Source organism: Danaus plexippus (assembly GCF_018135715.1).
Source record: "Danaus plexippus chromosome 3 unlocalized genomic scaffold, MEX_DaPlex mxdp_25, whole genome shotgun sequence".
Lineage (NCBI taxonomy): Eukaryota > Metazoa > Arthropoda > Insecta > Lepidoptera > Nymphalidae > Danaus > Danaus plexippus.
In genome coordinates, this window is record NW_026869844.1 from 839,553 (window position 1) to 858,438 (window position 18,886).

Consider the following 18,886-nt stretch of genomic DNA (forward strand, 5'->3'; position numbering starts at 1 on the left):
CCACCACAGACAGGCTTGCGAAAATTCCAATCAATATTTCTCAATTTGGCGTTGTAGAAGTAACATCGTAATTAAAGACATGCTAATATATTTTTTATTCTAAGCATATAACTTTTTTTATTCGTCCTAAATTAAGGATCCTTAAATAAATTTTATCTTTTACTGTTTACACTTACACAAATAACCTTACACTTGTACAAGCTTTATAACATTTATATATACAAATTATTGTAGCACAGACACACAGACATTTTCTCCTTAAATAATTATTAACACCTATAATATTATCTTCAGTGAACAAATGCCATGTTAGGGCTCATGCTATAAGCTTATCGCCCAGCTTTTGTTTCCGGTGGCATGAAGCATGCGATTTGAACATTGACCTTGAACATATTTGACCCGCAGTTAGGTATGTGAAAATCGATTATAATTGGCGTTTTTCACGAAAGGGTTTACTAAGAAGTAATACCGCACTGTTATCTCGATGCGGGTTAAAACTACTACTACTGTTACTGTTTAGGAGAAAACAATCACGATAGACATATATTGCGAGATCTTAAAAAAGTTATATTCTAAGGTTTTGATGAGAATTTATTATGGGGTAATGAAAAAGTAATGGTTCACTTCAAATAAATGAAATTATATAATTTAAAATATATAAAAATAAATTACAGTAGTATGTAATGTTATTTGTAAGTTAAAACTAACGGAATAATAATAATTATATATATATATATAAATAGTATATGTATACATAAGATATCAGTTTAAACACAAAACGAAATGATTCCCAGATCTTAATAAAACGCTTGTTCAGTTGCGTTCACAATGATTTCTTTAAGTGTTATTTGGAACGCGTCCCGTTTACATTTCTTATACTACACACTCCGGCCCGAATTTTAATAACGAACCTTTAACTGTATCTGTTACGATTAAAATAAATATTACATTATTTTATCCTTAATAAGTAAGTCTCAAAAATCTTATATTTTTTTTTAAGTATAAAATGTATTGAATTAAAACGATATTCTACATTTGAATTTTGAGATTTGGATCAGCGGTAGAGATGTCAACGAGTGGTTTTTGATAAAAAAAAAATGACCTGAAAACCGTTTAAATAAAAAAAAAGCAGGAATCCTCAAGACATTTTCAATCATAGAATATAACGGTTTTTAAGTAATGGCGCGTGAAGTATTTAATTTAACTGTTCTAATACGATTGTCCCAGTTTAAATATGAATTGCAATTATCATGATTGCATGCTCTGTAGTCCGTACTCCATACAACGCCGCTTTCGCTATTCATTTCGACTTCCGCAATTTTATGGAACAGATAAAAAGGCTTACCGGTTTTTGTAAAATATTATTAGATAATATCAAAAGAATCTGATTATAAATAAAATGCTAAATGTAGCAGAGAAAAGATTGATACAAATATATATACGGATACCACTTAAGTTGAAATATTAAAAGCGTAAAAGAAAGTGACTTTGTTATATTAATGTATTGAATTCTTATATTTGTAAATATAAAATATATTTAAAATTTTGAAAAGTCAAACGAAATAATAATTGTGTGACTGAACCTTAACAGCGAATAGTAAGTAATGAAATTCAGATATCAGAGTTCATATTTACTCCCAAAGACCGCAATGCAGCTTCTACGATGCACTAGACTAGTTTAAAAAACTATTATTTTTTAATTTCCCTTACAAAATACTAATTTTATTAGATTTTTTTCTTTGTTCATTATATATTTTAAAATAGATTTAACTCTCTTCGGCCGGTCAATTGTCATACGTATGTAGGTATGTACATATCTATAAAATCGTCGTTGGCTTCCAGCCAAGTCATTCCTTTCGTCTCAAATGTATATTTAGAACATTTTTTTTTTCACTATCCCTAAGACACGTCCGGCGCGATGAACAAACTGGCGCCATTTTTTTTCCATTTAAAAATTTAAAAACTTCAAAGTGTCTCACAAGTTAGGTCTACGACTGTTAGAAAAAAAACTACGAGTGAGGGCACAAAAAAAATAGATCATTCAATATATTAAGGTGGTAGCGCCGTGATCGGAATATATCAAATCATATCCTGTTGTTAGCGTCTTGTGATTCCGAACGCGTAAACATACTGTTACAACAAAATGTGTGTCGATGGCCCCTTATATGCACGCACACTCCAAACGAATGGTTTACATTTATAGCGAAAACGAATTCCTTAATAATGCGTTTCGATTCAGAGGTTTTCATTTCAAACAAATTCGGAAAATCAAAAATTTTGAAGTCACTTCTAATGACGGTAGTAAACTTGTTAAATCGTTCTTTACTGCATTCACATCATACACAGATTAATCATCGGATTGACGTTTAATAGAAGTGAAACTAGCGCCGCACTAACGTTCTGCTCAAGACATTTCTTAATAATATTTAACAAAAGATGAATAATGAAATATCTGGAAGCAGCGGGACAAGAACTTGACTTGCTTCAATAACTTTATAATACTGAAAACTATAACTCCTATATAAAATTTATATTAAATAAGATTTACATATCAATTATCGCATAATTTTCTAGTACCAAAATTAATTTGATACATTAGGAGTGAAATAAATTATAATAGTAATGTCGAACTTATTGTGGGAGTAATTGATAAAAATATTTCGTTTGACCAAGTGACTTGATCAGTAGACTTGTAGGAAGTAACGTAACGAGCGTTACCTATTTGTCATTCACAATTCTAACATTTTAGTATTGTATTTAGTACGTAGGTTATAGAATGAAAAACGGGAAACGCTGCGTATGTAGTGTTACGATCGAGTTATAATCATAATTATATTAAAATAATTATAAACAAATCAAACCTTTAGATGATGAAATTAAATATCCTCTTACTAATTTTCTCTTAGATTTATCTGGAATCTGATGTCATAAATACAGTTATTCCTGATATTTAGTGACTTACGAATTTATATAAAACCTTAACTATTTTGCATTTTTTTTTTAATATACAAAAATTAAAAAAAACCTGCCTATGCTCGGTTCAGCAATAACACATGTCTTGAGGCAGATTCTTATACAGAAAAGGTTAATTATATAAAAAAGCCTCGCGAACCACACGTTATTATTTTTTTCTGGAACTTCACGGTCGGATCAATTAGCGTGTTTCTGACAAATCTTACATAAACGACAAAGCGTTAAGTAATTTGCCTCAACTGCCGACGACCAATTACCTACAATTTGAATTGTCGAAGGCACGCTATGAAAGAGGAACTGAATTGATCCAATCACACTCGATTACGTTTGGATGGTACTTAGCTCCAAGTCGAAGTATTTAGCAACTTTTTACCGACGTTTCAAAAAGACGCCATACAGCGATTCCTCGACAATTTTAATAAATTACGACTATATGCGCGACATCGCTTGCTTCTTTTATAACAGATGTAGGAGTGAAAAGTTTGATTAACGCTAGCCATATCCTCCAAATTTGTTTTGTATGGTTAGGTAAGGAATAAACACAATCACTTTATACGATTACAACATTACCAGCATGAAGTTAAATAATATTTTTCCTACTTATGAATATATTAAAAAACAAAATTAATTGAGTTAAAATAATGTTGTAACAGAAATAATTAGCGATCTTAGTAACACTCATGTCATTATTAAAGGTTTAAATTCATTATTTTATTTAATAATAATAATTAAAAAATATAAATCCAAAGAATTAATGACTGTAGCCGTTTTAGCGGGGACAGGAAAATCGTACCAATGTGATCTTATTCGTCATCTCAGTTAAATGATGAGAATTCCCTGAGGTTACGGCTATTGAGGTCAACGCGGTTGGCGAATGTTTTTGATGGCATGTTTAAAAACAATAATGACACACAAACGTTGCTAACGATACGAGGAGCTATTTTAGTTACATTAATCGACTTTTGAATTCAATGACGAACTGTTAAGAGTAATACGTGTCTGGAAATGAGTAATTAAATCTTAAACTTTTTTTTTTCACCCACTTAATAATGGCCTGTATTAAGGTTGAGATTATACAGCCACAAATCGTAAGAACGTCTACACGTGTTGCCATATTAATCAACATTTTTAAAGATCAACAGTTTAAAAACCACAACCGCAGAGCCAGTAATTAATATAGGCTGGAATATTTTGATTTATTACTTTATTATTTTATTACAGGTTAATAAAGAGTTGTATAATATTTGTATATAATAATAAAAGTATTACACTTGGGTTGATAAAACAAAATATCCTTTAATCCGTATGAATCAATTGCCATATATTGTAAAAGCATGGTGTAAAAAAAATCAATACTGTTAATTTGAATCTCGTTTACTTAACAAATTAAAAAAAAAAATCAGTAAATTTTTTACATATAAAAAAAAACTTCAGCTTCACGTCACTTTGAGAAATCTATTTATAAAATATTCGTAGACATCAAATAGAATAATCTATCAAAATAAATAACAAGAAATACGAATAAAGGATGTCAGAACGAAACTAACAAGTTGAACGAATATTGGCATTTTGTCAAAAATGCATGCTCGCACCATCATATGCAAGCTTGTAATAAAAGCTGTTTCAGTTATAAAATGTACGTACTATAAATGTCGCGAATTTTATGACGGACGTAAAAATTTGTAGGTTTTTGAAATTTTCACTTTGTGTGACAAAAAAATAATTATACATTTCTGAGTCCTCGTGTAGAGGTCACTATGTCGTATTTAAGTTTTACTGTTCTTAAAAATATATTTGATACTTAATACAATCTTGTCACCAGATAATTAATAAGAAGAGTCATTTTATTTAAATGTAACTGTCAAAAAAAATATAGCACCGCTATATAATCTTCAGTTTATTGCAAATTTCATTATGACATTATAAAAAAAAATATGTTGTTATCTAAAAAGTGAGACAGTAATATTTTTAAAGTCGAAATAATCATGTGTTTGTGTAAGCTGATGTCATACTCCTATGATGCTGCAATCAATCTCATTCACACACATAAAGTATTCGCACTCATACGTCCATGTTTGCGAATACAATAATACCTAACAATTATATTTACTGAACGTTCATTCCAAAGTTAACAAATATTTTGGTTTTAAATTCATGTATTGTTAGTACAGTGATTAACATATAATTGATAATATTTTTACCTGAGCTCTTCCTATAACGTCGTGGGATCCTCGCCACGTCGCAGTCGCTGGGGATTTTCTTTTAGCTAATTCTAATGTTGCTTCGCTGGGACATCTTTCAAACATGAGAACCCGCTCAGCCACGGAGCCCCTCGTCAAGAAAGGACGAACTGGCCCTGCACCTGAGGACGAGGAGGCCTCGCCAGTTCCTGCACTAGAAGCGCGGCGAGCTCGCGCCTCAAATTTCGACCTAGCCTCTGTCACATGAGAACCAAAAGAAGCCCTTCTTTCTCCACTGGCTCCCGTTGCTGGTTTTTTCGCACCAGTATCTAATCTATCCTGATATCTGCTTTTAGCGTAGTCTACAAGTGAAACTGGAGGCACGACATCAGGTCTCTCTGATGGGCGTTCAGCAACAATACCACCTGTACGGAGCGCCCTTAAGAGTCTTTCTTCTTCACGTGCCACCTCTAGCCTCATAGCTGCTGAATCCGTGCGTCTAGTATTGCTACCAGACCCGGCGTTGTTTCGTTCTGGTACTAAGTCTGGGGGATGAGATATCTCAACGGTTTCGCTTTCCGGGTTCAGTCGAATGTCTCGTCTTGGCTCCGATCTTGGTTCAGTACGAATATTGGACCGCAACTCCGGCCGGTCTCTCCGTATCTCCGGACGTTGCTTTAAGTCAGGCTTCGGTTCGGGCTTCGGTTTGGTCCGTAGGCTCTCGGCCAGTTTCAGTCCGGGCGTGGGTCTGCACGACAGTATCTCCGTGGGCGCGAGGCCACGAGCTTTCCAAGTTTGATAAATAGCTTCCGCATGATCTGAAATCTGCTTGGCGATGGCAGCTATATCCTCCTCCCCCGTGTCAATTTCACGGCGAGCAGTGGCCGCCATGGCCGTACGGCTGCGTGCTCCGTGTGCCACACTCAAACACTCCTAGCCCGGTCTCCGAGCCCCATGAACACAGAACACAAACACGGAACGGTCACTGATTCTAATTTAACACAGATAGCGCACTAAGAGTAATGGCACTGCGAACAGCTGTTAGTCGCGCGTGGGGAGTAAACAAAGGCGACTGAGAGTGGTTACGGTATTATACGAAAGCCGCCGTCCGTACAAATAGACGCGATCGTCAGACAACAAGCCGACGTCGGCAGCTCGCGCGGACTGCGGTGCCGGCCGGGAGTCGGGTCTGGGGACGAGGACGGCCCCTCCGCGTCTCTCCCTCCACACGTACTCCTTGCTCACTCGCTTAGCACCTGATAAAATTACAACTTACAAGTCTAGACAGCGATGCTTTAATTAATAACATCTATTGACAGTTTTAACCGCACTTTAAACAGTAGTTAAAGTGAATAAAAAAACAACAGATTGTCGTTGATTCCCTATCGTGTAAATAATACATATCTTTAAAAAGCCATACAATCTAAAATATTTTCAAACCATGATAAAAAATATATAGACAGTAGTATATAATAAATTAATTTCATAATAATATCATCAGAGCTCATATTTTTTATAATGATTATCATTTCCATGTGATTTCAAACGCGTCCGCCGTAGCGTCGCGTGCTCGCCTTGTCGGACGCACGCGCCCACGAATAGCGATATTTATTTACGCTCCCCTAGTTTTTTTTACTCGTACTGTAATAACCGCGTCATCTTTATCTCTAGATCTTTTTGAACGCTTTTTATTACCGTGTTACAAAACTCGTTGATTTTACATTTTCCGATCACCGTATCAACCAAATACCATAGTATTATGATTTCGGGAGCTCAAGATGGTGGATAGTTACATGCTATTTTTAACAGCTAGTATTGATCTAAGCCGTACTAATATTATACGTGAGAAAGAGTGCTACTTTTCGTTTATTTATATGTATGTTTATTATGCTCAAACTACTCAAAAATTTTAAAAGTACTTAGAAAAAATAGACTGAGCTTTTCGGTTAAGAAAAAAGGTGATTAGAAAAAAAAAACACATAGCAACTTTAGAATGGGTTTAGTCATAACTAACTTCTAGAAAAAACTATGCGATTAATGTAAATAATCTCGTCACATAGAGTTTTTGCCGCTCCATACCTCATTACCAGTCATATAACTGTCATACAACGTGTAAAGTCACCCACTTACAAACATTATCGACAGATTATTGAAGTATTGTAGGTAAGGAAGTAGGTAAGGTATGTGCACAATTTTACCTTTGAGATTTCATAAACATAAAAAATAATATCCCTTCTCGTCAAAATATAAAAAGAATTATGACTCTACCTAAATCTCAGAAGCTGTATTAAGGATTATATATTGTAAGCTCGTTTGTGAAAAGAAATTCAACTATAATTAAATTAATAAAATTTTTATATTGTAATTTTTTATATGAAAGTCTAAATAAACCTCACTTAAACAAGTTATACCTTTTCGATGTGATTGTACCATGTTTGAGGGGTGATTTCTCATGTATTTTTACACCAATGTTATTCACCTTAAGGGCGCGGCAAACGACTGCCTTATATAATATGTCTCATCCTTAAATCTATGATAATGTTACAACTTACACTCATTCAATACAAAGACTGAATACAGATTGGACTTGATGTTTTTTAGGACACTGTTTAAAAAGGCAATTTTTATCTCCGCTAACTAAAAAAACAGCAGACATCTTTTTTATTTTTTATTAACAGGAAAAATATTTCTCTAATAACATTGGCTGTATAAATCAATTACCATTCCAAGAACGCAGAAAGAACGTATATTGTCAAAAATGACATTTTACTGTTTACATTCTAGTGTATAGAATAAGTATTTATTATGTTAAACAAAAAGAAATAAATTAGAGTAGTGTGTCTTAGAATGTTACGGAATTTCCTAAATTGTCTTCTTAAATGTCTTAAATAACATACTTCAAAGCTCATGCCACTTAGGACAAACGTTAACGAGGCTAAATTGTCGAATGAATGAACCCAGAGTCCCCCAAAATAATAAGGGCTGGCAGGCAATGGATATTTATTTATTTTCAAATGGACAAGAGAATTCCCCGCCTCGAAAATACCACCTACAAACAGACGAATTACAATTCTGGCAAGCTACCATACATCATTTGGCACGTTCACAGTATGGTCCCACGTAAGACATATTTTTCCAAAGAATCCTCAAATTCCAGTATAGAATTTTCATATTTCTTTAACAAATTAAGTAAATTGCATCTATATTTGGTTGTATTCACAACTAAGTGTTTTCATCAGGCACTCTACCATAGATTTATATACTTTGGACGGAAAAAGAATTGCGAGTCCCCTGGAATTAGTTGACGCTGCCACATACGTGGCAGTGACACCACCGGATGCGTTCATTCCCGCGGGATATGAACAATACCTTATCAAGGCCTCCAGGTACGCAAAAAAAGGCAGTATAATTACAATTAATAATAAATAATTGTTTGTTTTTCAAGCTGCATAAATGTTTTCAAATAACTTCTAGGTCCTGGGAAAGAAGACAGGAGAAATTAATAAATGCTGGCAATGGAAGAGGTTTCTAAAATCTGTATCTTTTAATTTTTTTCCGTATAAATTCTTTAGTTTTAAATTCTTGTTTCTGTTCTAGTGGAGACAGAAATCAAAGAGGAGCAATCCAAAATAACCGCCGATGAATCTAGATTCGTAGAAACCTCCAACTCTCAGAATCCCCAAATTACTAAAGATAAGGTAACTAATATATACAAAATATATATATGTACGTATAATTACATATATTTATCATATATACTCAAGCTTAAAGTAAGTTATTAAGTATAATATTTAGGAAGTAACATTGAGGATATTGAAAACCATAAATGTAAATACATTTACTCATAGGACCAGGATAGCATAGGTACAAATAACACAATAATGTCAAGACTTGGAAAAGAAAATGAAAGATCTTTCGATAGGAATATTTCCACTGCCAGAGTTGAACAAGTCCCCAGCAGGAAATATACTGACATTGAAAAATATAAGAGCATTAGGAAAGTAACTGCACAAATGAGCAAGACCAACAGCAAAGAAGATGCTTTAAACAAGAAAAAGAACATGTCAGCATTTAGAAATTCCAAAAATATATCGAGCAGACGACAGTCCTTAAAAAACGATCCAATTTTAAACAAAAACAACAACGTCATTAAAACTTCTAAAGAATTACCACCAAACGTTGAAAAAACTATGAAAGACATGGAAATAAAAGATACAATAATGTTGTCAAAACCCGAGGACTTCCACAGTGAATTTCAATCAAGAGAACAATCAAAAAGTGGGTTTGATAAAGGGATCATAGTTATATCCGATGTTTACAAAAATCCCGAGAGTGAAGTTCAATCTGTGTTCATTGACGCTGATCGCAAAAATCCCCGAGATTACTTGCCGAAAGAAAGATTTAAATCCACCGATCTCCAAAAAATTGTTGAATTAGAAGAAAATGATAACGCAATGAAGACTAACAAAGCCTCGTCAGCGCATAGCGGTACTTGTTTCAACATGAGACCGGAAATAGCGACGTCGTTCGGAAACAAAAATAAAGTGTTCAACATAAAACTTAACATTGAATTACGGGACAACAGAGATTCACTTGGCGAACAGAAAAGCGGTCACTTAATAAAATGCAAGTCTGTCACTGAACTGTTCAATAGAGATCAAGGGTCGCAGGCGACTATTGACGTTATTTTAAACTGTGACTACATAAAAACCCATGACGATAATTTAATTCGGAAATCTATGCTGACAGAAAACACATACTTGTGTGACAGCAACGATCCGAAAATGACTAAAATGAAATGTTGTTTAGATAGAAACAGTACACTCAGTAAAGGGAAGGAAAATTACGTACTTTTTGTTCCAGCTGCTTTCGTGGACAAAAACTTTGAATGGTAAGTATAGATTTTTCTTTAAACAGATAGTAGTACAGTTATATAAAGTCTTAACAGTTGTAGGTGTAATTCTACAAACAATCAGGATAAAGATCCATCACGACTAAGTTCAGTCGTCGCTACCGATAGTATAGACATAAAGAGTGATGCAGTGTCAAGAGATAATTCCCAAGTAACAATAAAACATAAAGTCTCGATATGTCCGGACAGTCCAGTTAAAATTAGTGCGGAGTTGCCTTCGATCCAAGATAAAGATGTTGATCCTATACCAATACCTCAAAATACTCCACAACCCATTACAGTTTCAACCAAAACAGATAATTATACACAGACAGACTGGTGCGATGTTTTGGTAAGTGATACGAAGTGTGGACATATATTTTTTATTTATTTATCAATATAAAAGGATATTTTCAGTTACAAGCGTGCCCCCAAGGAAACGGGTTGTCTTCTTTTCATCTGCCTCCGTTGCGCGTTTTGGTTCAATATAACTTATTATAAATGCACTGTTTTCTTTCATATCCTTAGAATATTTAAAAACAAAATTGTAACACATACAAATGACCTACACCCTTTCGAAGCTTCGTACAATTGTTTCTGATCCTCGTAAATTTTCAATTTTCTCGTAAGGATATTAAATGACTTGGGACCCAGGTGTTGCATTTGTATATCAGTCAAATGTTTTAAGTTTCGAGCTGGTATATGTAGCATTACCTGAAAATATATAAAGAATTCAGAAACAAAGTTATTTTGCCCAACTCATAATTTTCATATTCTATTTTGTCATCGATGTCACGAATAATAGAGAGACGTATTTATAAGAGTTATAAAAGAAGACATTATTGCTTACCTTAGAAGCGATTCCAGACATGGCTTCCGGTTTTATGGAACTGAGATCCTCCCCATTTACTTCAGCTAACAGAATACCCAGCCTCGACACATCTCTGGCATCCCAGCTGTAAGATTTACCAAGTGCCTGTGCGAATAAAATAGTTCTATTAATATCGCACGAAATAACAACTTAGATTTAAACCCTATTATTTTCATATCTTGTATTTTTTGTCTTACTTGCGTCCTTGTCATCATCGATAAATAGAATCGTCTTTGGAGGGGATCGCAGGATTTTATGTGATAAAATACCTAAAAAGGAAACCAGTAAATTTTGCAATTTTCGAATAATAATGAAATGTTTAATTAACTAATTGTAACCTGACGTGAAAGCTGCAGGTATGAATTTTCTGGAATCTTCCTCATAAAAGTCATCGGTACGCCGCAGAGCAGATTATTCATCAGATTTAAATATTTAGGTTGCGACCAATTTGGGTTGATCTCAATATATTTACTCGCAACAACACCAACCTTGAATTATTTATGTATATTTTAAGAGTTTTCAATTCAATTTATACATCCATGTAACTTGGATTAAATAATCTGGCATTGTCTAGCTACAAATTTATAAACTAAATTAGTTTATCAAACCTGATGTCTGTCTAGATCGGAATGAGTACCAATATATGTTAAAATCCTTTCATCACTTAAATTCAGTCTGGCTATTTCTCTTCCATTGATATATTTAAACAGGGGACGGTACAGCTCCAATACGTCAGACGTTATCTCGTTGGTACTCCGATTGCCTTTGACGATTGTCCAAGTTACAGCAATCTTTTCTCTGGCTATCTTCATCATGGCTATAGTCCGGCTCTGTATATCGAATAACAATTTTCATGTTATCCAAAAGTAGAAGGATAGTTCAAGTAATGCTGGTTTAATATTTGAACATATTGCAGGAACTCGATTTTTTCTCAAAAAATAAAATCTGTTGAATCTCCGTTAATTTTGACTTCTTTTTTAAGTATTGTCATAACTTTAATAATGATTCCGTAAATGATTTCTATTATACTAAATATGTAAGAACATAGCCCACAGATCTCAAGATGTAGTCAGCGGGCATTTGTTGTATGTCTGCAATGGATCCATAGAGAAAAATTGCAAACGCATTGACAGCGGTCTGCATGTAATCCCTGGTTATATTTAGATAGCAATGTCCGCGCTGTACGAACTCTGTCGGCGGCAAATGTACAGCGCTTTTATTGTTGAATGTCTCTGCGCTGAAATTGGATACCTTTAATATTAGTAGTCCGTTTTAATGTTACTTATAACCGGCTGAAGTACATAATAAGTGAGGAACCTTCAACGGAAATATTGAATTTACACCAGATTACCAGATGTATGTAACCGCTACTGTAATGTTAAAAATACATACAAATCTATAAGATGCCTCCAAATTGCAAGCGTTTCTGAATATGTTCCTACCATTATAATTTCTAAGGTTCCATATACATGTTCGTTTCCTATTTTCTCAAGAAAAAAAATGCTGAAGCAAATTTTTTGTTCTTTGTCCCAAAAATTTTTACTAACTGGAAATAATTTCCTATAACATAATGCTTGAAGATGTCAGTCTTGTTTCCCTCTTCATATTTGAGTATGTTTGGGTCGTCGGGGTTTTCTAAGAGAATATAAATATTCCGTATCAGCTACAATAAATAAATGCTTAATAATAACATTGTTAGTATTCGTATATTATAACTCTGATCGAGCCGTTGTTATGTACAAAAAAAATTCTTGTTCGCATCAAAGATTTTGTAAATATATGATAATTGACAATTTTGTAAATCCTTGTCCTTGTCTTGATCGATGGAATTTTATCTGGTTTATTTATAGGTCTATGTCTCATTTTCGTTTTTATTTTTTCTATTTTTTTTTCTCTATTTATCTCCTAGATGTCACTAATCGTTTTTTTTATTTGTTTTAATAACATACCTTCAAGTTCAATATTTTCCCCGAACAGGAACTTATGAAGATTCTGCTCAAAAATATCAAAGGGATCTGAAATATAGACCACCATTAACAAGAAGAAAAAAGTTGAAAAATCATAATAAGTAAAGAAACATTAACTTAATAATTAAACTTAACAATTAACTGAGAAATGTAAAAATTAAAATGCTACTTTTTACATAATGTTGAAGTCCAAAACTCTGGCCATCGTTGGTCATCGTTGACCAAAACCTAAATGACTTATCAAAATATTACTCTTAAGTCTGTATTAATTGCAAAAGTATTTAAAACAAAATGTATATACAGTGGGTAATATTATTATTTTCCTACGATATCCGATCTTGGCAATAAAAGTAAGGATAATTTACTTTCAAATGTTTCATTGTCTGTCGGATCCGAGGTGCCCCGCAGTTCTTTTTCCTCTAGAACACTTAAATCTTCTTTGTACACCCATTGCCCGTTCTCTTCTTTAAATGTGATACCTTCGTACACCGCACATTTGTATCCTGAGATAGGATGTTGATAGAAACTAACGAATTATTAAAATATATAAAACTCAACTACAACACATTTTATGAAATGAAAGTATGTGTAAAAAAATCAATCTATATTAATGATCCAACAAAGTTCTAAATCAAAGAAATAATGGTCAAGAAAAATAAAACTCCTTGCCAAATAGCTTACACAAAAACGATTTAGTAGGAAGATATCTGTTAAATCTATCGCGTATAACGACTAAGAAACTTTTACTAACACGATTCATAATGATATAGATACATATAAGAGTTTCGTGGGTATTTATTTAAATAAAACTAATATATTCGGATGCCTTTTTTATTCTTTTAATCTACATACTCCCGACGTTTCTGTCACTTAGCAGCAACCTTCTTCTTGTTATTTGTCATCTACCGCCAAATAATAAGACCAACTGACTGACATTTTCATCTCGTCTGGCCGTGATCACGGTTGCTGCAAAGTGACCGAAAGGTCTCGAGTTTGTAGTATAAAATGATATAAAACTTGGAGTACGTCCGAAAATATTAGTTTTATTTATATCACAATATAAACAATATGACAACTATTGCACGGGTTCAACTTTATGTAGTATATTACACCGTTGGTTTCAGAGCTGATAATCCTCTATTACCTCGAGTTCGACTCTCGTCGAAGTTAGCTATCGTGTATAAACGATTTTTGTAAGCTTTGACCTTAACTAAAATATGCCACAATAATAGACAAATACTTAAAGTCTTAACCATCTTAACCATCTTAACCAATAATCTATAAAATCTGGACGGCTGCGACGATTATGAACAACATATTTGTATGACATTTTTTTTTATTTTTATCCATGATTAAAACTTGAAAATACTTATAACTAGTTACTTTTTTGATGGCATTTTTTTTATTAATACCTATGTGCATACACTACAGAGTATTAGACACTATTTAGCTATTAATGTGTGAGAAAAAGGGAATTGAATTGATAAAATATGCAAATAAATCCAACGTCTACAACATTTATATTTAAACATATTTTGCATTCAAAAACTATTGTTTAAAAAGAAACACATTCGTTATATTTTGAAATAAATTCTTCTTCGTACAAAATGTCATTGTTAAGTCATTAGACAATGATTTTATTTTAACAAATTTTTTTATCATAACAATGTCTACATCATCAAGTGATTATGATTGCGGTCTTTACAACGGGCACATACAGCCTTTCACACACATGCAGCCTCTGTATCCGGGATTGGAACATCCGCTGGTTTACTACGCTCAAGTTGTATGAACTTTTTATTATTGTTATTGGACTTATATATATACATACATATATACATATATATTGTGATGAAAAATCACAAATATCTATAAACCCCTTCCATTAAATATACTCAAAATATTCTGTCAATATATTTCTACTCCTTATGACTATCCTCTCAGATATATTTTTATGTAACCCAACACAAAAGTAACAACCTGGTGTTAAACAATACAAAAAGTTCAGTTAATAAATATTATACGACGTTATATTGAAGTAACGGCTATGATATTCTTGATGTATTACATAAGCTTTAAGATAATGTTTTAAATATCAGGAGAGAAAACAAAGAAACCAGGCATATGAAAAGATAAAAGACAATTGTTTTGTTAAAGCGTTTCGGTGGTACACTCAGGTAAACATTTTTTCTTATCTTAATTTCATCAATAATATGTTATTTTACATGAAAATAACCATCAAAATGTGTTTACTACATAGGAACATGTGCCTCTGAGTAAAACGGAGTCCGTTACTAATAAACAGGAGCTAAAGGGATTCGCTACTTGGTTGGACGAAAAATACGAGGAGTACCTTCGGAGTAACCAACTCATGAAACAAAATGATGTTCAAATCAACGACCCCGTGGACAAGTACACCGCCTATTTCTATATTTTTGTCAACGTTCACTTAGATTCGAAAAATAGCAATAATTTTTATTTACTGATACTTTGACAGCAGATCCAGCCGCCAAAAATTGGTCAAGAGAAAGAAAAAATTCAAAAGGTACAGTAATTGAAATCTCTTTCTTATTTAACACAATTATCTTGCTTCATATTATACATCATTACAGTCCCTGGAGGAGACGCCAAAAATGCTTGAATAAACAAAATGGTGATGCTATATTGAAGTAAGTTGTTTTCAACTTACCGAAAAGTTTAGTAATTTTTTTTTTTTTATATAAATATATACATCGAAAACTTTTAATTTAAGGACGGACAAAAGCATCGAAATAATCTTAAAACCGAAAAATTTATCTCTTTCCACTTCAGAATGCTGTCCAAAGTAAGTCTGCAGTACATACACGTGAATCATTTAAAGATGGTCTTTCAATTAGTTTGTTTATTTTTGTGTTTTTTCTTTAGATGTAACCGCTCAAACACAACAATAACTATAGATATAAACACACCATCCACACTTAAATCAAAATCTGAGAGCATACTTTACATTCTAAACGAAAAGGAAATTTATGTTGTTCCATCAGATGAAAAAAGGAAGCTGGATGAAATGGTGAAATTTCTTAATTAATTTAGTAGATCTAAAGTTCATTGTCCTCGCCCACCTAAGCCGTTTACCCGATAAAGTTTTGTATCGTTCAAACTAATATGTTTCAAAGAAAAATCTTGTCATTCGTCAGATCCAGATCGTTGACGAAGTGAGTTTAAAAAAAGGACGAACAAAAACGAAGAAGAGTCCACAAAATGATACATCTTGTCAATGTTCGGATCTCTTAATAAAGAAAGTCAATGCCTCGAGTCAATTTTCACACACTAACGTCAAGCCGAGCCTCTGCGGATGTGTTGAAACTCAAATTTCTGATCGACAAATAATTTCGGTTGCAAAATGTCCTTGTACTGAATCTAACACGAAGTTAAAGACGGTAAGTGAAATATTTTCAAAAGTTTTAAAGACCACATCAAAAGTTATAATAATGGGTGTATAATCTCGTAACACAGATATAAACACCAACAAATTTCAGAACGTTTTCTAATATGACACAACTTGTAAGTTAAATTAAGAATTTTGCACTCAATAGAAAAAAAACCAGTCGTTATTATTTATTAGTGGACTAGGCTATTTGTAAACTGTTCATAAATAAATTAATATTCACTTTCTTATTTACTTACGAAAAAAACAAATAAGTACATTACATACATACATACATACTTCATAAAATATTACATTATTCTACAGGGATGCTATGGATTTGATGTAATATTTATTATTATTAATTTAATGCTTTAATAAATACAATTATGCGCAACTATAGATTGCAAAAGAAGAACCGAAAATGTTCCCACAAAAAGTCGATTCAAATACAGTCTTCAAAAAGAGTGTGGCAGTGCCTGATACAAATACAAACGTGGAACCTCGGAAAACAAGTTTCTCGACTAAAACAAACATTGAGAAAAAAGAGCCTCCGTTTACAGTTGGCAAAATTGCTCAAACCTCCGACCACGCTATAAATCTTGTAAGCCTATTAAATAATTGGATTTTATTATTCTTGTGTACATGAATATGCAATTCTAAAAATGACTTAATTCAACAGGACGAAGCCATACACCAGGGATGTCCAATATTCTTAAAAATTGTATGTACTGACAAATTGCGTTAACGTGTATACAGTGAAAATAAACGACAAAAATATCTAAAATACTTTATTTACAAACTTTATTACAAATACTCGTATTTACAAAATAAATTTTGATTATATTATTTATAATTAATTTGGTAAACCGTATGACGACGCCGGTTTGTTTTCCGGCAAGAATGCCCCCCTTAATTCATCAGACGACAGACTGTAATCCGAAGAATCGTTTTGTTGTTCTACTGATGATGATGATGATGATGATGATGATGATGATGATGATGATGAAGATGAAGATGATTGGGAGCTTTGACTAGATTGGCCAGACACTGGCGAACTGTGCACAAAAGATAATATTTCTCTGCTTGGCTTAGCTTCTCCCAAAGACACTCCAGAAACGAGGGAAACATATCCCGACTCCTTAGCTGATGAGTGTTCGCTGTCCTTTATAACATCTTGTACTCGACTAACAACGACGTTGTCTAAAGCTTCTCTGTGAACCTGATCTTGTTGGGCGTTGCTGTACTGAATGGAGTCGGCCTGGTAACTTGACACTGCGGAACTCGACTCTTGAGATTTTACTGACACTTGTTGGGCAGGTTGTCCTTGTGGGTAAAGGTATCCTTGAGGTAAGAGTTGTTGTGGCTGTTGTTGTTGTTGTACTTGCTGCTCCACCACCTGTTGCTGTTGGTATTGTACTTGCTGTTGTTGCTGATGCTGTTGGTATTGAACTTGTTGTTGTTGCTGCTGCTGTTGGTATTGTACTTGTTGTTGCTGGTATAGGATAGGAGCTGGTTGAGGCTGAGGAATGACTGAGGGAAGAGGCTGGTATGGTTGTATGGGGGCTGGCACTCCGTAAGATGTGCCCGGTGGTGAAATAGGTTGCGGCTGTGGTGCTATTGGTTGAGGTTGTGGGAAGTAAGGGGCAGGTTGTGGTTGAGGATAGTGGGGCACCGGCTGTGGTGCTGGCCTAATTGGTTGAGGGTAGTGAGGCACGGGTTGTGGTTGCGGGTAGGAAGGTATAGGTTGTGGTGCTGGTCTTATTGGTTGAGGGTAATTCGGTACAGGCTGTGGTTGCGGGTAGTGGGGTACAGGCTGTGGTTGAGGGTAGTAAGGTACGGGTTGTGGTTGCGGGTAGTGAGGCACAGGTTGTGGTGCTGGTCTTATTGGTTGAGGGTAATTCGGTACAGGCTGTGGTTGCGGGTAGTGGGGTACAGGCTGTGGTTGCGGGTAGTGGGGTACAGGCTGTGGTTGCGGGTAATGGGGTAAAGGTTGCGGTGCTGGTCTAATTGGTTGAGGATATTGAGGCTGTGGAACTGGGTCAGAAGGAATTAGAATAGGATTGCTTGGTCTTTGATAACTGTATCCATTAGAGGGGTATTGAGGAGCCTGTGGTTGAGGATTCGGCTGTGGCTGTACTGGAATAGGTTGGTAGTTGATGGCTGGCGCATGAGGTGCTGGCCGGGGTAAGTTATAAGGTGCCTCGCCCACTACAGCCGCTACCAACGATAACAACACCACCTAGTGAGGGAAATATGAACATGAAATAACATAAATTGTACAGTATTACATTTTTATATAATTATTTGTTAAACGAGTTGAAGATATCACACATCAATGTAAATTTGAAAGTTCACCACGCCCGTTTAGTTGACACTGGGCGTCCATTTTCACTTTTGGTTTGTTTTACTTACCGCGTTCATCTCTCCGGTATGATGAGGTCAGTGTGGGATGTCATAGACGTTGTCGTGTTTTATATTGACCACCTCTCCGTGCCATCAATGAATCGTTTTAGCATTTATATTGCATAAACCTTGTAAGATGCGATGTCAAAGGCAAGCCGATATTGTTGATCTTTTCACTTAGTGCCCTACCAT

General features: G+C 34.2%; 5 protein-coding genes across 9 annotated transcripts in view; 2 read left to right on the plus strand and 3 right to left on the minus strand.

Moving 5' to 3' along the window:
• Positions 1-6,327, minus strand: part of LOC116768259 (serine/threonine-protein phosphatase 2A regulatory subunit B'' subunit beta-like) — a 63,143-nt gene extending 56,816 nt beyond the window's left edge. For 3 of the 4 annotated variants that reach the window (XM_032658971.2, XM_061526633.1, XM_032659127.2), the window contains exon 1: positions 5,175-6,326. In XM_032658971.2, coding sequence (XP_032514862.2) covers positions 5,175-6,044 — 870 coding nt within the window. In that variant the 5' untranslated portion in view covers positions 6,045-6,326. Of the gene's footprint in view, positions 1-5,174 lie in introns of all 4 variants that reach the window. The other variant, XM_061526632.1, reaches the window with a different exon arrangement.
• Positions 6,328-7,533: 1,206 nt separating this feature from the next.
• LOC116770048 (uncharacterized) lies at positions 7,534-10,546 on the plus strand. Its single transcript, XM_032661398.2, has 7 exons — positions 7,534-8,273; positions 8,393-8,539; positions 8,628-8,677; positions 8,751-8,851; positions 9,002-10,044; positions 10,102-10,396; positions 10,462-10,546. Exons 1-7 carry the CDS (start codon positions 8,101-8,103, stop codon positions 10,543-10,545), a joined length of 1,893 nt encoding a protein of 630 aa, XP_032517289.2. The 5' UTR covers positions 7,534-8,100; the 3' UTR covers position 10,546.
• Positions 10,414-14,147, minus strand: LOC116770241 (uncharacterized). Its single transcript, XM_032661637.2, has 10 exons — positions 14,027-14,147; positions 13,248-13,385; positions 12,865-12,930; positions 12,463-12,550; positions 11,969-12,152; positions 11,524-11,745; positions 11,254-11,403; positions 11,113-11,184; positions 10,895-11,020; positions 10,414-10,758 (listed from the first exon to the last, which is right to left on the minus strand). The coding sequence occupies exons 1-10, from the start codon at positions 14,145-14,147 to the stop codon at positions 10,561-10,563; spliced, it is 1,365 nt and encodes a 454-aa protein (XP_032517528.2). The 3' UTR covers positions 10,414-10,560.
• A 209-nt stretch (positions 14,148-14,356) lies between these two features.
• LOC116769698 (uncharacterized) lies at positions 14,357-17,118 on the plus strand. Of its 2 annotated transcripts, none has more exons than XM_032660886.2 (10): positions 14,357-14,668; positions 14,982-15,059; positions 15,143-15,294; positions 15,383-15,427; positions 15,495-15,551; positions 15,635-15,706; positions 15,787-15,931; positions 16,059-16,301; positions 16,692-16,892; positions 16,971-17,118. In XM_032660886.2, exons 1-10 carry the CDS (start codon positions 14,549-14,551, stop codon positions 17,034-17,036), a joined length of 1,179 nt encoding a protein of 392 aa, XP_032516777.2. In that variant the 5' UTR covers positions 14,357-14,548; the 3' UTR covers positions 17,037-17,118. The 2 variants fall into 2 exon arrangements, with proteins under 2 accessions (XP_032516777.2, XP_032516769.2); XM_032660878.2 differs by having other exon boundaries at positions 14,358-14,668; positions 15,380-15,427.
• On the minus strand, positions 17,067-18,886 carry LOC116769693 (uncharacterized). The gene is made up of 2 exons (XM_032660866.2): positions 18,704-18,886; positions 17,067-18,530 (listed from the first exon to the last, which is right to left on the minus strand). Exons 1-2 carry the CDS (start codon positions 18,710-18,712, stop codon positions 17,145-17,147), a joined length of 1,395 nt encoding a protein of 464 aa, XP_032516757.2. The 5' UTR covers positions 18,713-18,886; the 3' UTR covers positions 17,067-17,144.